The 15,841-nt window shown below is 31.4% G+C and overlaps 1 protein-coding gene across 1 annotated transcript in view; it reads right to left on the reverse strand.

Annotated features, from left to right (window-relative positions):
* LOC143193474 (uncharacterized) overlaps window positions 1–15,841 on the reverse strand; it is a 178,892-nt gene that overhangs the window by 47,814 nt on the left and 115,237 nt on the right. The window contains exon 3 of the mRNA XM_076399700.1: window positions 9,927–10,162. Coding sequence (XP_076255815.1) covers window positions 9,927–10,162 — 236 coding nt within the window. The remainder of the gene's footprint in view (window positions 1–9,926; window positions 10,163–15,841) is intronic.

Here is a 15,841-nt window from a genome sequence, read left to right on the forward strand (position 1 = left end):
TTTTTATTTCGTTCTTTTTTCAGGATATTTGTGACGTCAGTACATTTAAGTCCATTTTTTATTAACTCTTCCACTATTTTAGTAGTTTTAGCTGTCGGTGGAAGCCCTCTTGCCATTACTTTAATGTCTCTGGTTTGCTTATCTTCATACGAGTGCCATTGTAATTTTAGGAATTCCAAGCACTCAGCAATTTTCGTAAAAGTTTTACGACATTCGGCGTTTAATTTGATTTGTCCATTGTTTAATGTTGTTGCTCTAAATAGTATATTATTTGTTTTCATTGTTTCATATAGCAAGTCAAAGTCTGTGACATTACTTACTATAATTGGAGGTGGTCTCGGCACTTTTATTTCTTTATTCAATTCTTGTGCTTTAATGGTTTTTGGTTGTTGTGGTGAAGCTTCAGGTGTATAGTTTGCTTTTCGTTTCTTATTTCTTTTAACTGTTATCCAGCCTACTTCTTTTTGCAATTCTTCCTCGTCTGTTTCATAGTTTACAGGCAATTTGTTTTCAGTGCACTGGTTCACTACGGGAATGCTAGTTGGATTGTATGTGTTTTGGTTTTTTATTAGGAGTTGTAGTGCATCTAATTGTTTTTGCATATTTGTTAGTGCAATTTCCAGATTCCGTCGGGCTGTTTTTTCGTTAATATACGCATTATAGAGAGCTTGCTCATTTTGCGTTCTCTTATGGTTTTCTTGACAAAAGATTTGATTCTGTTGTGCCAGATGAGCTTCACCTGACGTTGAGGATTGTGTTTCCATCTCATTTAGTCTCTGGTTCTCTCTATCAATCATTTTTATTTAATGAATAGTTTAATTCACGTTTTTACAAAAATTTCAGTACCGGTATTTGTTTCAGAACCGTTATAACGCCGCATTTGTGGTACAGATGATGCACCTCCGACCCTTAACAGCCCCCAAAATTTTACCTTTGTTACTTTATTGCAGTGACCATCGTTTTAAACACATTTTCACTAAACATTTAACGCGCAGTTTTAACACTGTTATTGTCGTCACGGTTTTTACTTATTTTTTAAAATCGCATTTGTGGCACAGGTAGTACACTTTCAAATTTATTACACTGACCGTCGCTCCAAACACGTCTTTACTCTACGAAGGTCGAACGACAACGATGAAATCATATAAAATGAAATATGTTAAATCGATACGTAATGGTGAAGGAATTGTGAATTTGATAGATATTATGACCTTTGCCTCTTTGGTTTGGCGTAATCATCGGACTCAACTGATGATTATATACACGACGAATGAAGTTTTTTTTTCTCGAGATCTTGGTTCTTACTTCCACTGCACTGTTTCTGACTGTTCCTTTGCTCTTACTTCTTTTCTCTTTTATAAATTAATCTTTGGGATAATCTTGTTTCTTTCAGTGGATGCATCGCATTTTTATGCCGAAAGCTCTTTCGGCTTCTTGGTGGTGGCCGAAAAGGTTATTTCGAGAAGCCCTTTACTGCAGCCCGATCCATTCAAATTATCGGGGCGGGAAAGACTCAGCTAGACTTTCTCACGCGAATGGAATATGTGCGCTCAGGACTCTTGGGAATGATCAGATATTTTATAATCTTGGGCTTTTTAGAGTTTTATAGATTTACCGCTGGTACCGCTACCTCTATAGCCGAAGCACTCGATAACGAGTAGACGCTACATACCTACCATGGCCAAATCAAACATTCGATACAACATGATATTCTATATTTCCTCAAGATATAATTTATTTCCCAAATGTTAAAAATAGTATAATAAACAGTTGAACGGTCTAATAAATTAGACCTCTAAACTATATAAGCTCAATAGCTATTTCCTTAATTGTAAACAATAGCAGAAATAAATTAAAATGAGAGTAATGTTATAATTTTCAAAACCGAAGTAACATCGTCGAATTTATTGCCATTGTAGTTATTAATGGATTTCCTTTTCAAAACTAATTTCATATTTTTAAGCCATATAGTTTTAAAGCATTCTTTTGGAACCTCATATATTTGGTCTAGCATTCATCACGCTCTTTTTTTCTGTTTTTAGTTAAAAACAAAAAGCTTGAAAACACATATTTTTATAAATAAATTAACTAAATGATTTATGCAATTGGTATATAATATTATTTACAATACATACTATATTTAAGAGGGTATTCTAGTCTAGAAATGTGAAAAAATCGATTTTGTCACATATTTTCAAAGCTTGACCCTTTACGAATATGCTCTTACGACAATTATTCAAAATATATTTTCGAAAATACAGCTATTTATTGACGCGGACACGAACATTTTTTTACCAAATTATGGCTGTTCGTAAAATGGTAATAATAATCGAAAAAAATGTATACCGAAAGCTCGTACAAAATTTGAAGAAAATTGATTCAGTTGAACATGAGATATGTCATTCATCTCGAAAAAATTAGTTACGATAAAAACGTGTTAAACTTTATTGACACTAACGAAGAGCTTTGGAAATATTAAAAATATATATGATATTTTTAAATTTCTGGACCGGAATAGCCCCTTAGATATAGTGACAAATATTTCAAATACCTTTTATTATGCTCAAATGTTTATTGATCCATGCTTTAATATTTTAAATTGAAATAAATAAAAGTAATTAAAATAAAGAAATAATATATATACGTTTCATAATATTTGAATAATTTATTATTTAAAATAATGGATTGTAAATGTAAAAATTCCCATTGCAGAAACAAACGCTACATAAAAAAATAGTTATTTTGAATATCAGTTGAATATCGATATACTTCTAATGTTATGTTATGTTATATATATATATATATATATATATATATATATATATATATATATATATATATAGATTTGAGGTATTTTACTAGATTTAATAAACATTATTGATATATTATTGGAATTATTGCTATTCTGGTATGCTTTTATGTTACTGTATATATATATATATATATATATTATATTATTATATATATATATATATATATATATATATATTACTATATACAAATATTTTAATATTTTATGCAAATTTTAATATTGTAATACTACGTATGTTAACATTTGTGTTGATAACTCTGTATAAACTATAAGATCAAGGCCAGCATAGGAATATTTATTACAAAATTTTAACATGAATACACAAAGGATATAAAAATAGAAAACAGAATGAAAATTATTCAAAGCATCAACAGATGAGGAGAAATGGTAACCACAATACTAAAACATATAGAGGAATAACAAAATATATTAGATCTACTGGAAAAAATTATTAAATTTATTTTGGCCAAGCAATTTGCGCAGAGCAAATTACTGTGCTGGTCAACAATTACAACACAATTCGGAATTTAAAGGTATAAAAAGTATTTTTAGTGGAATTTGGTGACAAATTATAATAATAATAGACTACTTTCTTTGGGATCTTTGGTTTAATATAAACTATAGAATGTTAACAGGAATTAAGAGCCTTTAGTCTCCCTGTATTTTACATATGTAAAAAATTGAATAATTATCCGACAATCGACGACAATATATTAAGCTTTTCGTAGGTAAATTTTTTCTAGAGAAATAGAGAAACTAAGCTCATAATGCACCAAGGCTTGTTATTCCCTTGATGAAGGTACAACTCAAGTTACATCAGAATGTGTATCTTACTATCTACGAATGGGAAAATTGCAATAAGCACATGCAATAGCATCTTCGCCAAGGGTTTCATCATTCCGATTGATTGCCGATGTACATCTGTTGATCTATACTAAAATGACGCAGTTTTGTCTGGTATAACAAGGATAATAGTTGAAATCGGAATCAAGACAATTTTTAAGAAGTATACCAAAAATTGTTGCATATAAAATATACTAATATATACTGTGCAGCTAACACGTGTGCTGGGGCATTATTTGATAAAATTGAGGTTTATTGAAATGGATTATCTTGAATAGTAATCATACTAATTAAAGAGAGATCCCCTGAAAGCCAGACTTATTTCACAAAAGCAAGCACATTTTCCACAGTAATACACTATAGTGGCCACAGTATGACAATTAGCGATATTATGTAAAAAAATGCTGAGGAAAAACGTATACATATCATAAGACATATTTTTTAATATATTCTACGAAAGAGATAACACTGCATCCTATTCACGTTCTTAAGTGTCAGATATTCGATTTAGTAGCAATATCCACGTGATATCTTTAAGCTACACTAAATTATAATTATACTTACATCATCTTATAAAGCTGTAACTTTAGGGCAAATAATTTAGGCAACAATTTGTGATTGTTCTAAGAAGTAAGTTGCAGTCATTAGGCATAAGCACTCGAAGTGGTTCATTTTATTGACATTTTATGCTTTTTTATATTTAAATTCTTGCTTTCATTCCATTTTATTTCTACAATTGAACACAATATTTTTTCAAACTACAATCAAATAAATAAATATATAACATTTTCATTTAATTAAATTCCAGATGCATATTAGAAAACGCACTATAAATTAATTAATAGCTTAATAGTAAGATGAGTTTAGCACGCTTCCTTGCATTGATTTAGTGCTAAATAATATTTGATTCATAATTATGTTGATTCAAATCTCTGAATGCGAATTCCATATGTATGTGCTTAATGAAAACTAATAAATCGGAACTAAACTTGTATTTCATATGTGAATATTGATCTGCCTCACAAATCAGAAGATTTAAAGACAGAAATGATTTGCTGCTTGCGGTTTTAAATGCGATACCAACTGTAGCATTTGACTGCTCAAATATAAAATTTATCATTTATATCTCAACAATTTACAAAATTTTAGTCTCCGAACACCAGTCCAAACAGGTTTAATATAGTGATATTTTTAAAAATTTCCAGAAACGTTTTCTTGAAACGCAACAAAGCTAATATGGAAAGTAACAGAAAATTTTAGAAACATATTAATGCGATCAAAAATAATGACCGTTTTTATATAAAATGCATATGACTTATTCATTTTTCAAAATCTCTAAGATAGCTCTCTTTTTTCTAATATTTGAACGCCACATATGGAAAAATACTCAGCTCCCCGTCGCTATGAAAATAACTCTATACAAACGCCTGATACGATTGGTCTCCTTATATGAAGCGAGTTGTGGTTGAGGTATATTGATTTAAATAGGCTTGTGGAGCTGCAGGTGCTTCCATCAATAGACATACTTTATGGCCACTGGTTCACCACACCGTAAATTTCACTTGCCGCGATAAACTAAAAACTAGAATCATGAGTACCAAAAACTATGATTCCTAGATTGAAATAGGGATGATTATATCCATCAAACGTTTCTCAACATGCAGATGAAATCAATCAATATCGGTATGAATGTTAGTCTTCGTTAGTTATCAACTTGGTCCTTGAAATACTTTGAAACAGTTGTTTTAGAAACTATTTATGTCGAACAGTGTTGAAACGGAAACTATTTGTTCACGAAAGTAGTCTAAGGGCTTCTTCTGATCTATTAATTGTTCAGTCAATCTAATATGCCTTAGATAGAGTTTCTTGCATTTATGAATACTAAGATGTCACACAAAAGTAATTTGAGAGTACAGGTCGGTTGCGGAATGTATAAGTTTAATTTTTGATGAAAAATTCGGAAATAAACTATTCTTTATAAGAAGGAGAACTATCGTGATACAAAAGACCAAGAGCTCCATTCAAGAGAAGATCCATTATTCGGATTTCTCAAGACACGTGGAGCTGTTCACCTAAACGACGTATAACAAAAATAATAATAATAATGTTCCTAATGAGATAAATGTTACAATCAAGACTAAATTCAGAATATTACGAACTAATACCTTGTCAATCCTTCTATATGGCTCCGATACTTCGACATCTGTAAGCTAGACGTCTTTCAAATACAATGCTCAAAGAAAAATCTATATGTTTCTGTCCAAGATTGTATTAGAAATGAAGTCATTCCGTTTCCAGTTCTAGCCGATCTCCAACTGTGTCGACACATGATGAAGAAAAAACAGTCTTGTGGCACCAAACAGGGGCTTATGATGATTGAAGTTCGTGATGATTCGTTGCGAAAGGAACTAATAACTATTTTCTGTCTCTTTTAGTTAGCTTTTTTACCATAATAGTAACCAAAAATTCTTTTTTAACACTGGCAAATTTTACATTAACACAATCATTTTCGTATAATGAGAAATCAAATGATGATTATTACCGATTTGTACCCATACGAATACCTTTCAGAGATTATATGATCAACGTTGCGATCCTTACGGCTTCCAGACGAGAGATAACCGTAAATATGGCCTGCTCAATAGCCTGTTAATATTATCTTTTGGACGAAATCCTCTTATCGGTTGCGTATTTTAACGGCTCCTTCTAAGCTTCGATGGCAAAGGGGATAAAACAATGAATATAATAGAGAAATGTCGAAGTTAAAACTATATTAGGGTACCAGTTGGTCTGCGGATATTTGGATGTTTAACGTTTAGCCTCTGCTTAAATTCATCCTAATTAATAAGAGATTTCCTTTGTTCGTTTCAACATCATTTTAATACCCTTGATAATTATTCTAATATTTAGAAATGAGAAATAGAATCTATATCTAATCTAATATATGAATAACTATATAATATATATATAGTGATATGTATATATATATATATATATATATATATATAGGATTTAGGTATTTTATCCTTCTATATTATATTATTGGGTTATCCTTCTCAACCAAGGTTTTCAGTATTACCCCATTGATTATCGTGTGGCCAATTTAGAGATTAATTTCGGGAGACCACCTGTTTTAATCTGATTGATTACCAAACTTGAATGCTTACTGCTTTCAGGCTGCTTCGGTGCAGGTTGTCATGTCATCAAGAGGATTGTTGAAAAATACCGCGGGCAAAAATGTTGCATATCTGTAATTCACGATACTAAAGTTACAAAAAATCCTAGGAGGTCCAATCGAACAGCATTTGTGACAAGTTCAGGTCTGTTGAACAAGAGAGCCTTAATACCCTTAAATCGTTCACGAAAAATGTTCATTATGGCGTTCACTTACGACACGTAGTGTCGCCAAGTTTATATAATTTGAAGAATCTGCTCAATGTTATCATTAGAATTTAGCTTAGTGACCAAATAATATATTACAGATTATACAAACGCCATAAAAATTGTAAAAGGATCAAGAAGACCACATCAGACAGAAAATATTATTAATATCATTTTAAAAATATAAGAATATATAAAGAATAAATATTTATTAATTGAATGAGTTACAATTGAAGGGATAAGAGGTGGTCGGAAACAAAGTATTTACAGTTTTTGTATTTAAATAAATATCCACCTCTCATAAATCATGCATATGACTTTGAATTTATTTAAGAATGTACAATGGACAGTTTTACTTATATTTTGTCGCACCAGATGTTCAATAACACTTTATTTTTAACATAACATAATTAGTGTTATGTGATGCCGTTATTCGAAATAATGTACACTTCTACAAGCTATCGAAACACAATTTTCATGAGGTTTCAGTACATTTTTAACAAAATAGAGAACAAATATGTCGCAAAATAAATTTCGATATATATTTATATAACATCAGACATTAAAAAAAGTCTTGAAATTAACAAGCCATTTAAATAACAGAGTGGCATATGACAAATACAAGTTTATCTTAAGCATATGAAATACGCATGAATATGCTGTTTCGTAATTACTTAGTTAATATTGTTTACTAGATTTAAGGAAAAATATAACGTATTATTTTTGTATGTATATGTTATTTTAAATATATCTAGGGGTCTGTTTGATTAGGTCATTTAACAGTTTTTAGAAAATTTTGTTAGGTGGAAAAATAATTATGATTTGATGCAATATAAAATATTGAATTCTCAGTAATGCAAAGTAGGAAAGACACCGAAGGAAATAGAAAACACATAGCGAACAAGGGCATGTAGCATCAGCTCGTTGTCGAGTGCTGCGCATAATAGGGGTACAACATCCAGGGCTAGACAAAGTTTGTAACAAATTTAGATCCCATGGAATATCATTGCCATAAAACTTCAAGAAGACATGATATCATGGAATATCCGAGCATACTAAGAATCTGTAGCACGTATGCATATCTGTGTAGGACAGTCATATTTATAAAAGTCTTTCCCTCTCCAAATATTTAGACGAATTAGGCTGCAGAGAGAATTTCTTGAACCAGCCTACTCAACCATCACCAAAAATCTGACATAGGAGCTTTAGCAATAAAATACGAAGAATCCAGAAACAAGATTCAGCAAGGGATTATTTAGGAAATAATAAAAAATTCAAATTCATATCGAGAATCAGTCAAGAATAAATCAAGCAAGTCAAGTCCATAGTTAACAGTTTAACAAAACAGTTAACAGCAAATCAGGAGAACGGGAAATTTTCGCCAGAGACCACCTCGCAGAAAGCAAAATTTCCATCGAAGAAGACATTCATAAACAAGCTAACATCAAGCCGAATGACAGAGTTCTTGCTAGTTACTTGTTTAATCAGCAGTTGGTCCCAAAGGCATAATCGACAAGTAACAGGTCAATTGAAAAGTCCCCGGCCTGACACATAGATGGCGCTACTAAAATTAAATATATAGTTAGCCCTGACTCTCAAAAGATGCCTGTATAAATTTGACAGCTGCCGGATCATTAGTTTGTGAATTATAGCATTTTGAGTGAAACAACATTTATTATAGTGAAAAAAATTGATAAAAAGAAATTTGGCGTATTGATAAAATATTGCTTTTTAAAGGGAAAAAATACAGATGAAGCAAAAACTTGGCTTGATGCTGCGTTTCCGACCATTGTCCCAGGAAAATCAATAATCAAGGTTTGGTATGCTAAGTTTAGACGTGGTGAAATGAGCACCGCAGACGGTGAACGCAGTGGACGCCCAAAAGAGTTTGTTATCGACGAAAGCATTTAAAAAATCAACAAAATAATTTTGAATGACTGTAACTTGACACTCTAGAGATATCAACTAAACGTGTACATCATATTCATGAATATTTGGATATAAGAAAGCTCGGTGCAAAGTGGATGCCGCGCGAGCTCACTTTTGACCAAAAACAACGACAAATTGATGATTCGGAGCAGTGTTTGGAGATGACCAAGCATAATAATCCCGACTTTTGCGTCGATATGTGACAATGGATGGCATGGCTCCATTATTTCACTCCGAGTTCCAATCGACAGTCATCCGAGTGGACTGCACACGATGAAACCGCTCCAAATCGTGGGAAAATGTAACAGTCGGCTGGGAAGTCTGTATTTTGGGATGCTCATGGAATAATTTTCATTGACTACCTTGGAAAAGGAAGGACCATCAACAGCGACTATTACATAGCGTTACTCCGGATCTGACCCCCAGCGACTATTTCCTGTTCTCAGATCTCAAAAGAATGCTCACTGGGAAGAAATTTTCGTCGATTGAACAGATGATCGCAGAAACTGAGGCCTATTTTGAAGCTAAGGACAAATCGTAATATAAAAATGGTATCGAAAAGTTGGAGAGTCACTATAATCAGTGTATCACCCTTGAAGGGTATTATGTTGAAAAAAAAAATTTGACAGAAAAATTTGTTTTTTCTATGGTACGTCGGGGACTTTTCAATCGACCTGTTATGACAGATTCTTAACAAAACCAGGCACACAATTTTGTAAGTTAGTCCTAGTATTTTATAATCCTCCTCACCATATGTATAAAATTTTAGTTGTAAATCAACTATATGTAAAAAATATATTTATTCTTATAAATTTTTTACTTTTCTTCATTTCCTTATTAATGATTTATTCGTTATTGTCTGTTGTTAACTCGTCTTTGCGCATTAATTTGCGAGAAAAAGAGAGAAAATAAATTGTATATTTTCAACGCTTATGTTCTATAATATTAATTAACAATTTACCTGCAACTGTGACATTATGTGTTTGCGATGCCAGCCTGAATGCTGGAGCCTCACTGCTAACTTCACAGCGATAAGCCCCAGAACTTTCGGGTCGTCTTATATTGGTCAACAAAAGATCGCAGCTGCTTTTGTCGCATTCCGATCGGTTGGGATTAACATGAACGCCCGCTACTGGATAGCTAATTGTTCCAGGACCAGATGGCGTGTACCGAAAGAATTCGTGATCGTCCTTGTACCTGAAAGAAAATTAAGATAAATTTAGTAAACTAAAAAAACACATGTTTTTTATTTTTCCGTTAAAATTTTAAAATTGTTTGGTAACTAAATGAACTGACTAAATTATTTATTAAAGTAATAACAGAATCATTCAAATCCATTAATTAAGATTAGTAATCATCTATTGATTAACATTCTACCATAATTAATTTAAATTAATTATATCTGTTTTGTAAAAGTATAATAAACATTACGTATATTTTTAACTTGTTCTAATTGCATTATCTATTACCCTAGATATATTATATACTATATATACTGAAGTTATTGGTATACCTGTCATATTTGAAATTTAATTAAATGCTATATGTTGGCTCTAATGTAATTATATTATTTACTATTTCTATGATTATATATAAATAGGTTTTGCTCAGTTACTATTAAAATGAAGATTAAGAAATTAAATATTTGTGCCTAAAATTATTATCCAATTTTATTGCTTATTTAAATTCACAGTAAAGAAACTTTCTTAGTTTTAGATATTTTAAACAAAATCTCATATATTCATTCAAATATTCGGATTGCTACAAATATTTTATAATTAATTCAAGTACGAGGCATTCAAGGATATGCATAACATAAAATTACATTGATGTATAGTATTTTACTAAAATTTAATATTTTCAAATATAATAATATTTAAGTGCATGTTCACCCCTCCGGGAATAATTATTCTTGTTACATCACATACGGCCAAATGATAAGTATCACAATTTCGGTTAGGATTATACCGAGATAATGAAATAAAATCTATGCGGATGACATTATTCACTAAGTTTGTGACGTTTTCAAATTTGAACAAACATTTTTAGATATAGATTTTTAGAACACGTATATAAAGTGATTAATATTATATATATATATATATATATATATATATATATATATATATATATATAAAACGTATATAAATATTGTTAAATTTAGTGTAATATTGAGTGTAAAATTTGTTATAAAATAATACTTAATTAAAATATTAATGATAATATACAATGAAAATATCAGAAAAGTAATAAATATATCTGCGGCCTTATGAAGTATTCATTTGATGTACAGTGGATCTAAACTAACATTCAAACACTTCAACGTAAAGTCAACATCTTATTAACCAGCAAACAAAAAATTATCATAAAAGTACAGCAGATACAACTTTGCCTACAAACCTATAAAGAAGAGGATTCATAGATACATATCGACAAGCACCTTCATCCACAAAATAATTATGAAAATAATTATAATGAAAAATATTTCGAAAGACATTCGGCGAACATTGCTTGTCCTCACTACACTAGATTAGTAAAACATAATCTCAGAACACATTCAGTTTTATTCATATCACATAGGATGCCAAACGCACCGAATATTAAACTTATTAACGTTATATATGTTTCAAGTTATTGATCCAAAAAATTCTAAACAGATACAATTTAATCCTTTAACAGTTAAATTTTGCTTTTTTTTAAATTAATTTTATAATTCTGAAAGTATAATCATGTATGCAAATAATCGCAACAAAAAGTATTTTAAATACCGCTAGGAAATTATTTGATATAGATTTAATTTTAGTTAAGTGATAAATCTGCCATTTAATTTAGTAAAAGGGATTTTAATAAAATAGTAAAAATAATTGAAATGTATATCTATTTATATCAGCCGTGAATGCGAATTTTGAGAGAGAGATTTGATTTAAAACGCGCTAATCAACTTAGGCTGAAAAACAAACAACATGAAAAAAACACCACGAGAATAATCCGGTATTAAAAAGAGGAAAATATAAATTTTAAACGATTCATATGTTCAGCGGCCCGCATGACAGCTTGTACTGTTAATAAAGTTGATGATATTAGGGCCAGCATAATATAATAACTTTTTTCCGTTTCAACAAAATCACATTTTTCAAGCATATTTTTTCAACCGACATGCTTCACACATGTGTGATATTAAAATTTCGATCCTACATTTTACTAATTATTAATTTTGCTAGATATAATTAATCTGATAGAATAAAGCTGGATATAATAACATTGTTGTTTTTTACTGTAAATGGAAGATAATACATTATATACTATAAAACGGTTTTTAATTCTAATTAGATAATTTTCAAATATAACAGGTCAATTGAAAAGTTTCTGGCCTGCCATAGTAAAACAGATTTTTTGGCAAAATTAGTTTTCTTTATTCAACATTTTTCCCTTTAAGGGTGATACACTGATTATAGCGATCCTCCAAATTTTCGATACCATTTTTGTAGTACGATTTGTCCTTTGCTTCAAAATAGGCCACAGTTTCATCGATAACCTCTTCATTCGACGAAAATGTCTTCCCAGCGAGCATTCTTTTGAGATACGAGAACACTTTCTTTTTCTTCAAATGCGGTGGTTTTTCGTCCTTCAAACGCTAATAGTCGCTGTTGATGGTCCTCCCTCAAAGTAGTCAATGAAAATTATTCCATATGCATCCCAAAATACAGACGCTATAACCTTGCCAGCCTACTATTGCGTCTTCCCCCGCTTTGGAGCGGGTTCCTCGTGTGCAGTCCACTAGGATGACTGTCCATTGGACTTCGGAGTAAAATGATGGAGACATGTTTCATCCGTCACATATCGACGCAAAAACTCGGGTTAATTACACTTGATCATTTCCAAATACTGCTCCGAATCATCAACTCGTCGTTGTTTTTGGTCAAAAGTGACCTCACGCGGCACCCACTTTGCACAGAGCTTTCTCATACCCAAATATTCATGAATCATATGATGTACACATTAAGTTGATATCTTCGGAGTGTCTGCTATTTCGTTCTGTTTCAATTTACGGACATTCAAAATCATTTTGTGGATTTTTTCTATGTTTTCGTCGGTAACGACCTCTTTTGAGCGTCCACTGCGTTCACCGTCTTCAGTGCTCATTACATCACGTCTAAACTTAGCATACCAATCTTTGATGGTTGATTTTCCTGGGGCAGTGTCCAGAAACTCGGCATCAAGCCAAGTTTTTGCTTCAAATGTATTTTTTCGTTCAAAAAGCAATATTTTATCGACAGGCGAAATACCTTGGATTTAATTCTAGTAGGCCATCTATATGTCAGGCTGGGGACTTTTCAATTGATCTGTTACATGTGATAAATTGGGATAAACTAAAATTTTGAGAATAATAACATTCCCAATTTAAATATCCGAATAACACCAGTCGAAATACATTATATTAAATATTTTGGACTAATTCGCTCCAATATTTGACCGTAAAATGGAGAAGAATTAGTTCCATTTTACTGTACCTAACTAGAGATACTTATAATAGATACTATATTCTACTAGATAATTAAAAAGAGGACAAAATCAAATAGTACGAAAGCTGCTGTCGTCATACCTACCGATCACACACTTTTTCATGACGTTTGAAAGAGTTTGGTTAAGAAGTTTTAGTAATAAAACTGTCTGACTATCGCACGTTCTCACCTATACATAAACATATCGTTGGAATTAGGCGTGTTCTGTCAGAAAATACAGAAGTTCTGGCATCACGGGATTACCTGAGAAATGACGAAATATTACCCGTTGAGTTTTGCTAAAAGGCATCATGTATTATTTCCGAAACTCAATACATCTTTAATTCCGATGCTTCACAGTTTTAGATTCGGTAAAGTAAAAAAACATGTTTACTACAGATAATGCAAGCGGTTGTTATAATTTAATTATTTAGTTACATTTTGTGCACCCTGTAACGTTATTAACTTTAAATTATTGGTCTTGAAAAGAAGGGGCTTTAAATCTGACATAAACAACTATTTAGGAAGTTTGTGTTTTGAGGTCAATTTTGAGAAGGGTTTAAATGTCCTTGTCATATATCATTGAAATAATTTGAATTATATCTTCAATGAAGAAATCAATTATTTTGGGATTAGATAACTGACAACATAAAATAGATCACATAATGTGGTTAACAATTCCAAAATGTGCTACCTGAGTTATGGCATAGCAATTTTGAGAATGTCTACAAACCTTGGCAAGAGCTTTTATTTTCACTTAATACCACTTATAAAGCAAGACATGCCATTAATAACCTGGAATATATTCAACTGTGAGTTATGCGCCGAAGACTACCTATTTCAATTAAGAAATGGTAACTGTATTGGTTAAGAAGATTGTATCAAGCCCCTTACAGCAAACAAATATAACATATATAAATTGAATAATACGAAATTTTGTTGTCTGAGACCGTGTATTAATCAATTACAAAATGCGTTTTTGATGTATAGTGTTATCAATGTGCAAAAATAATAAATGTAATAAAGAGAAACGTTTACTGCAGCCTGTTTGTTGTTAAAAAATTCGAGATAATTGTTTGCTAGACGAAGAGAAAAGGAAACGTGAATATATAGTGTCATTAATATATATTTCATTGGTTTGATCCATCAGTGTCTTAGAATTTTTAGTGTCTGTCTTAAATGTTAGAATATAATTCCAGCGTTCTAAGAAACATCATCAAGGCAGCTAATTTGGTTTGTGATAGATACCTTTTGTGGTTGTATTCATGTGTATTCTTTCAGTATGTGTGTATTCTTGCTCAGCATTCCTTGCAACCAGGCAGTAGATAAATATTCAATAAATATTTGTGCCAGAGCTGACATGGTACAGGGCCAGATGGCTACCACGGGCTAGTTTTATTATTATTGTTTTTTTTAGTAAGCCCAATTCAGCTCATCAACGTTTTTTTAATGCTACATAATTCTTTATTCTCCTGAAAATATTCCTTGTGGGATCCAGCTCTTTACCTTGCCAAACAATCTGCCTCTTCTTTGTCCCAAATCGTTGTATGAGATGGAATCCATAGAAATGATTTGTCCAGATATCTTCATCCAGATGACAGATGAAAGCCGCGTCGATGTAATCCCCTTTTTTTGATCCATCTGTATAGAGCTACCGTGTAATAAATATGTCCAGGATACTTGGGTTCAGAAATTGTGGTAAAGAATTACTTAATTTGTAATTCCTTATGTTAATTCTTCGGGTAAATTCTTAATAAGTGGTTGATTTTTGGAAGAAAAGATGATGTGATGCTACGAATGCTAAGAATCTCTGTAGTGTTCCGATATTAGTACATGTATCGCCAAACCGAATGGTCATAAATTTAATGAAAGGCAACAAAAACCAAGGAATTATTTTTTTGTGGCTTTCGACGATTTCATCATCATTTCCCGACTATACATTTATGATTATTTGCGCTTAAAACAGAACAATTCATACAAAGGACGTGGACAAACATAAAATGCTTATGTGTGTAAATAAATTTTAATTTATGATAAATTAAATAAAATATATGACAAAATATATAAGTGTGTTAGACCAAATTCTTGGTGTAGATAAAATGAACGTCAACAGCGAACTGTGAACGTCCAGGATGAGAGGAACAGGGGTGAATAGTTAAAAGATACAAAGACAAAAAGGACCAGGAAGAACACAGAAAAAGTCAATTTTAATTTCAAAAAGTTTGTTTAATCTCTGAGTCCCAGAGTCTTTGTACTGCAGCTCTAGTAAAGGTTCTGATAATTTGATGGAGGTCAGTGTCGATACAAATATAACATTTATCAATCATATGACTAGCCAGCAAGAGTGATCGCAGGAGACTCAGAGATTTGGAGA

Source organism: Rhynchophorus ferrugineus, unplaced genomic scaffold (genome assembly GCF_030347505.1).
Source record: "Rhynchophorus ferrugineus isolate W39M unplaced genomic scaffold, kcgeb_rfMv2 rfM3, whole genome shotgun sequence".
In the NCBI taxonomy this organism is placed as follows: Eukaryota; Metazoa; Arthropoda; class Insecta; order Coleoptera; family Curculionidae; genus Rhynchophorus; species Rhynchophorus ferrugineus.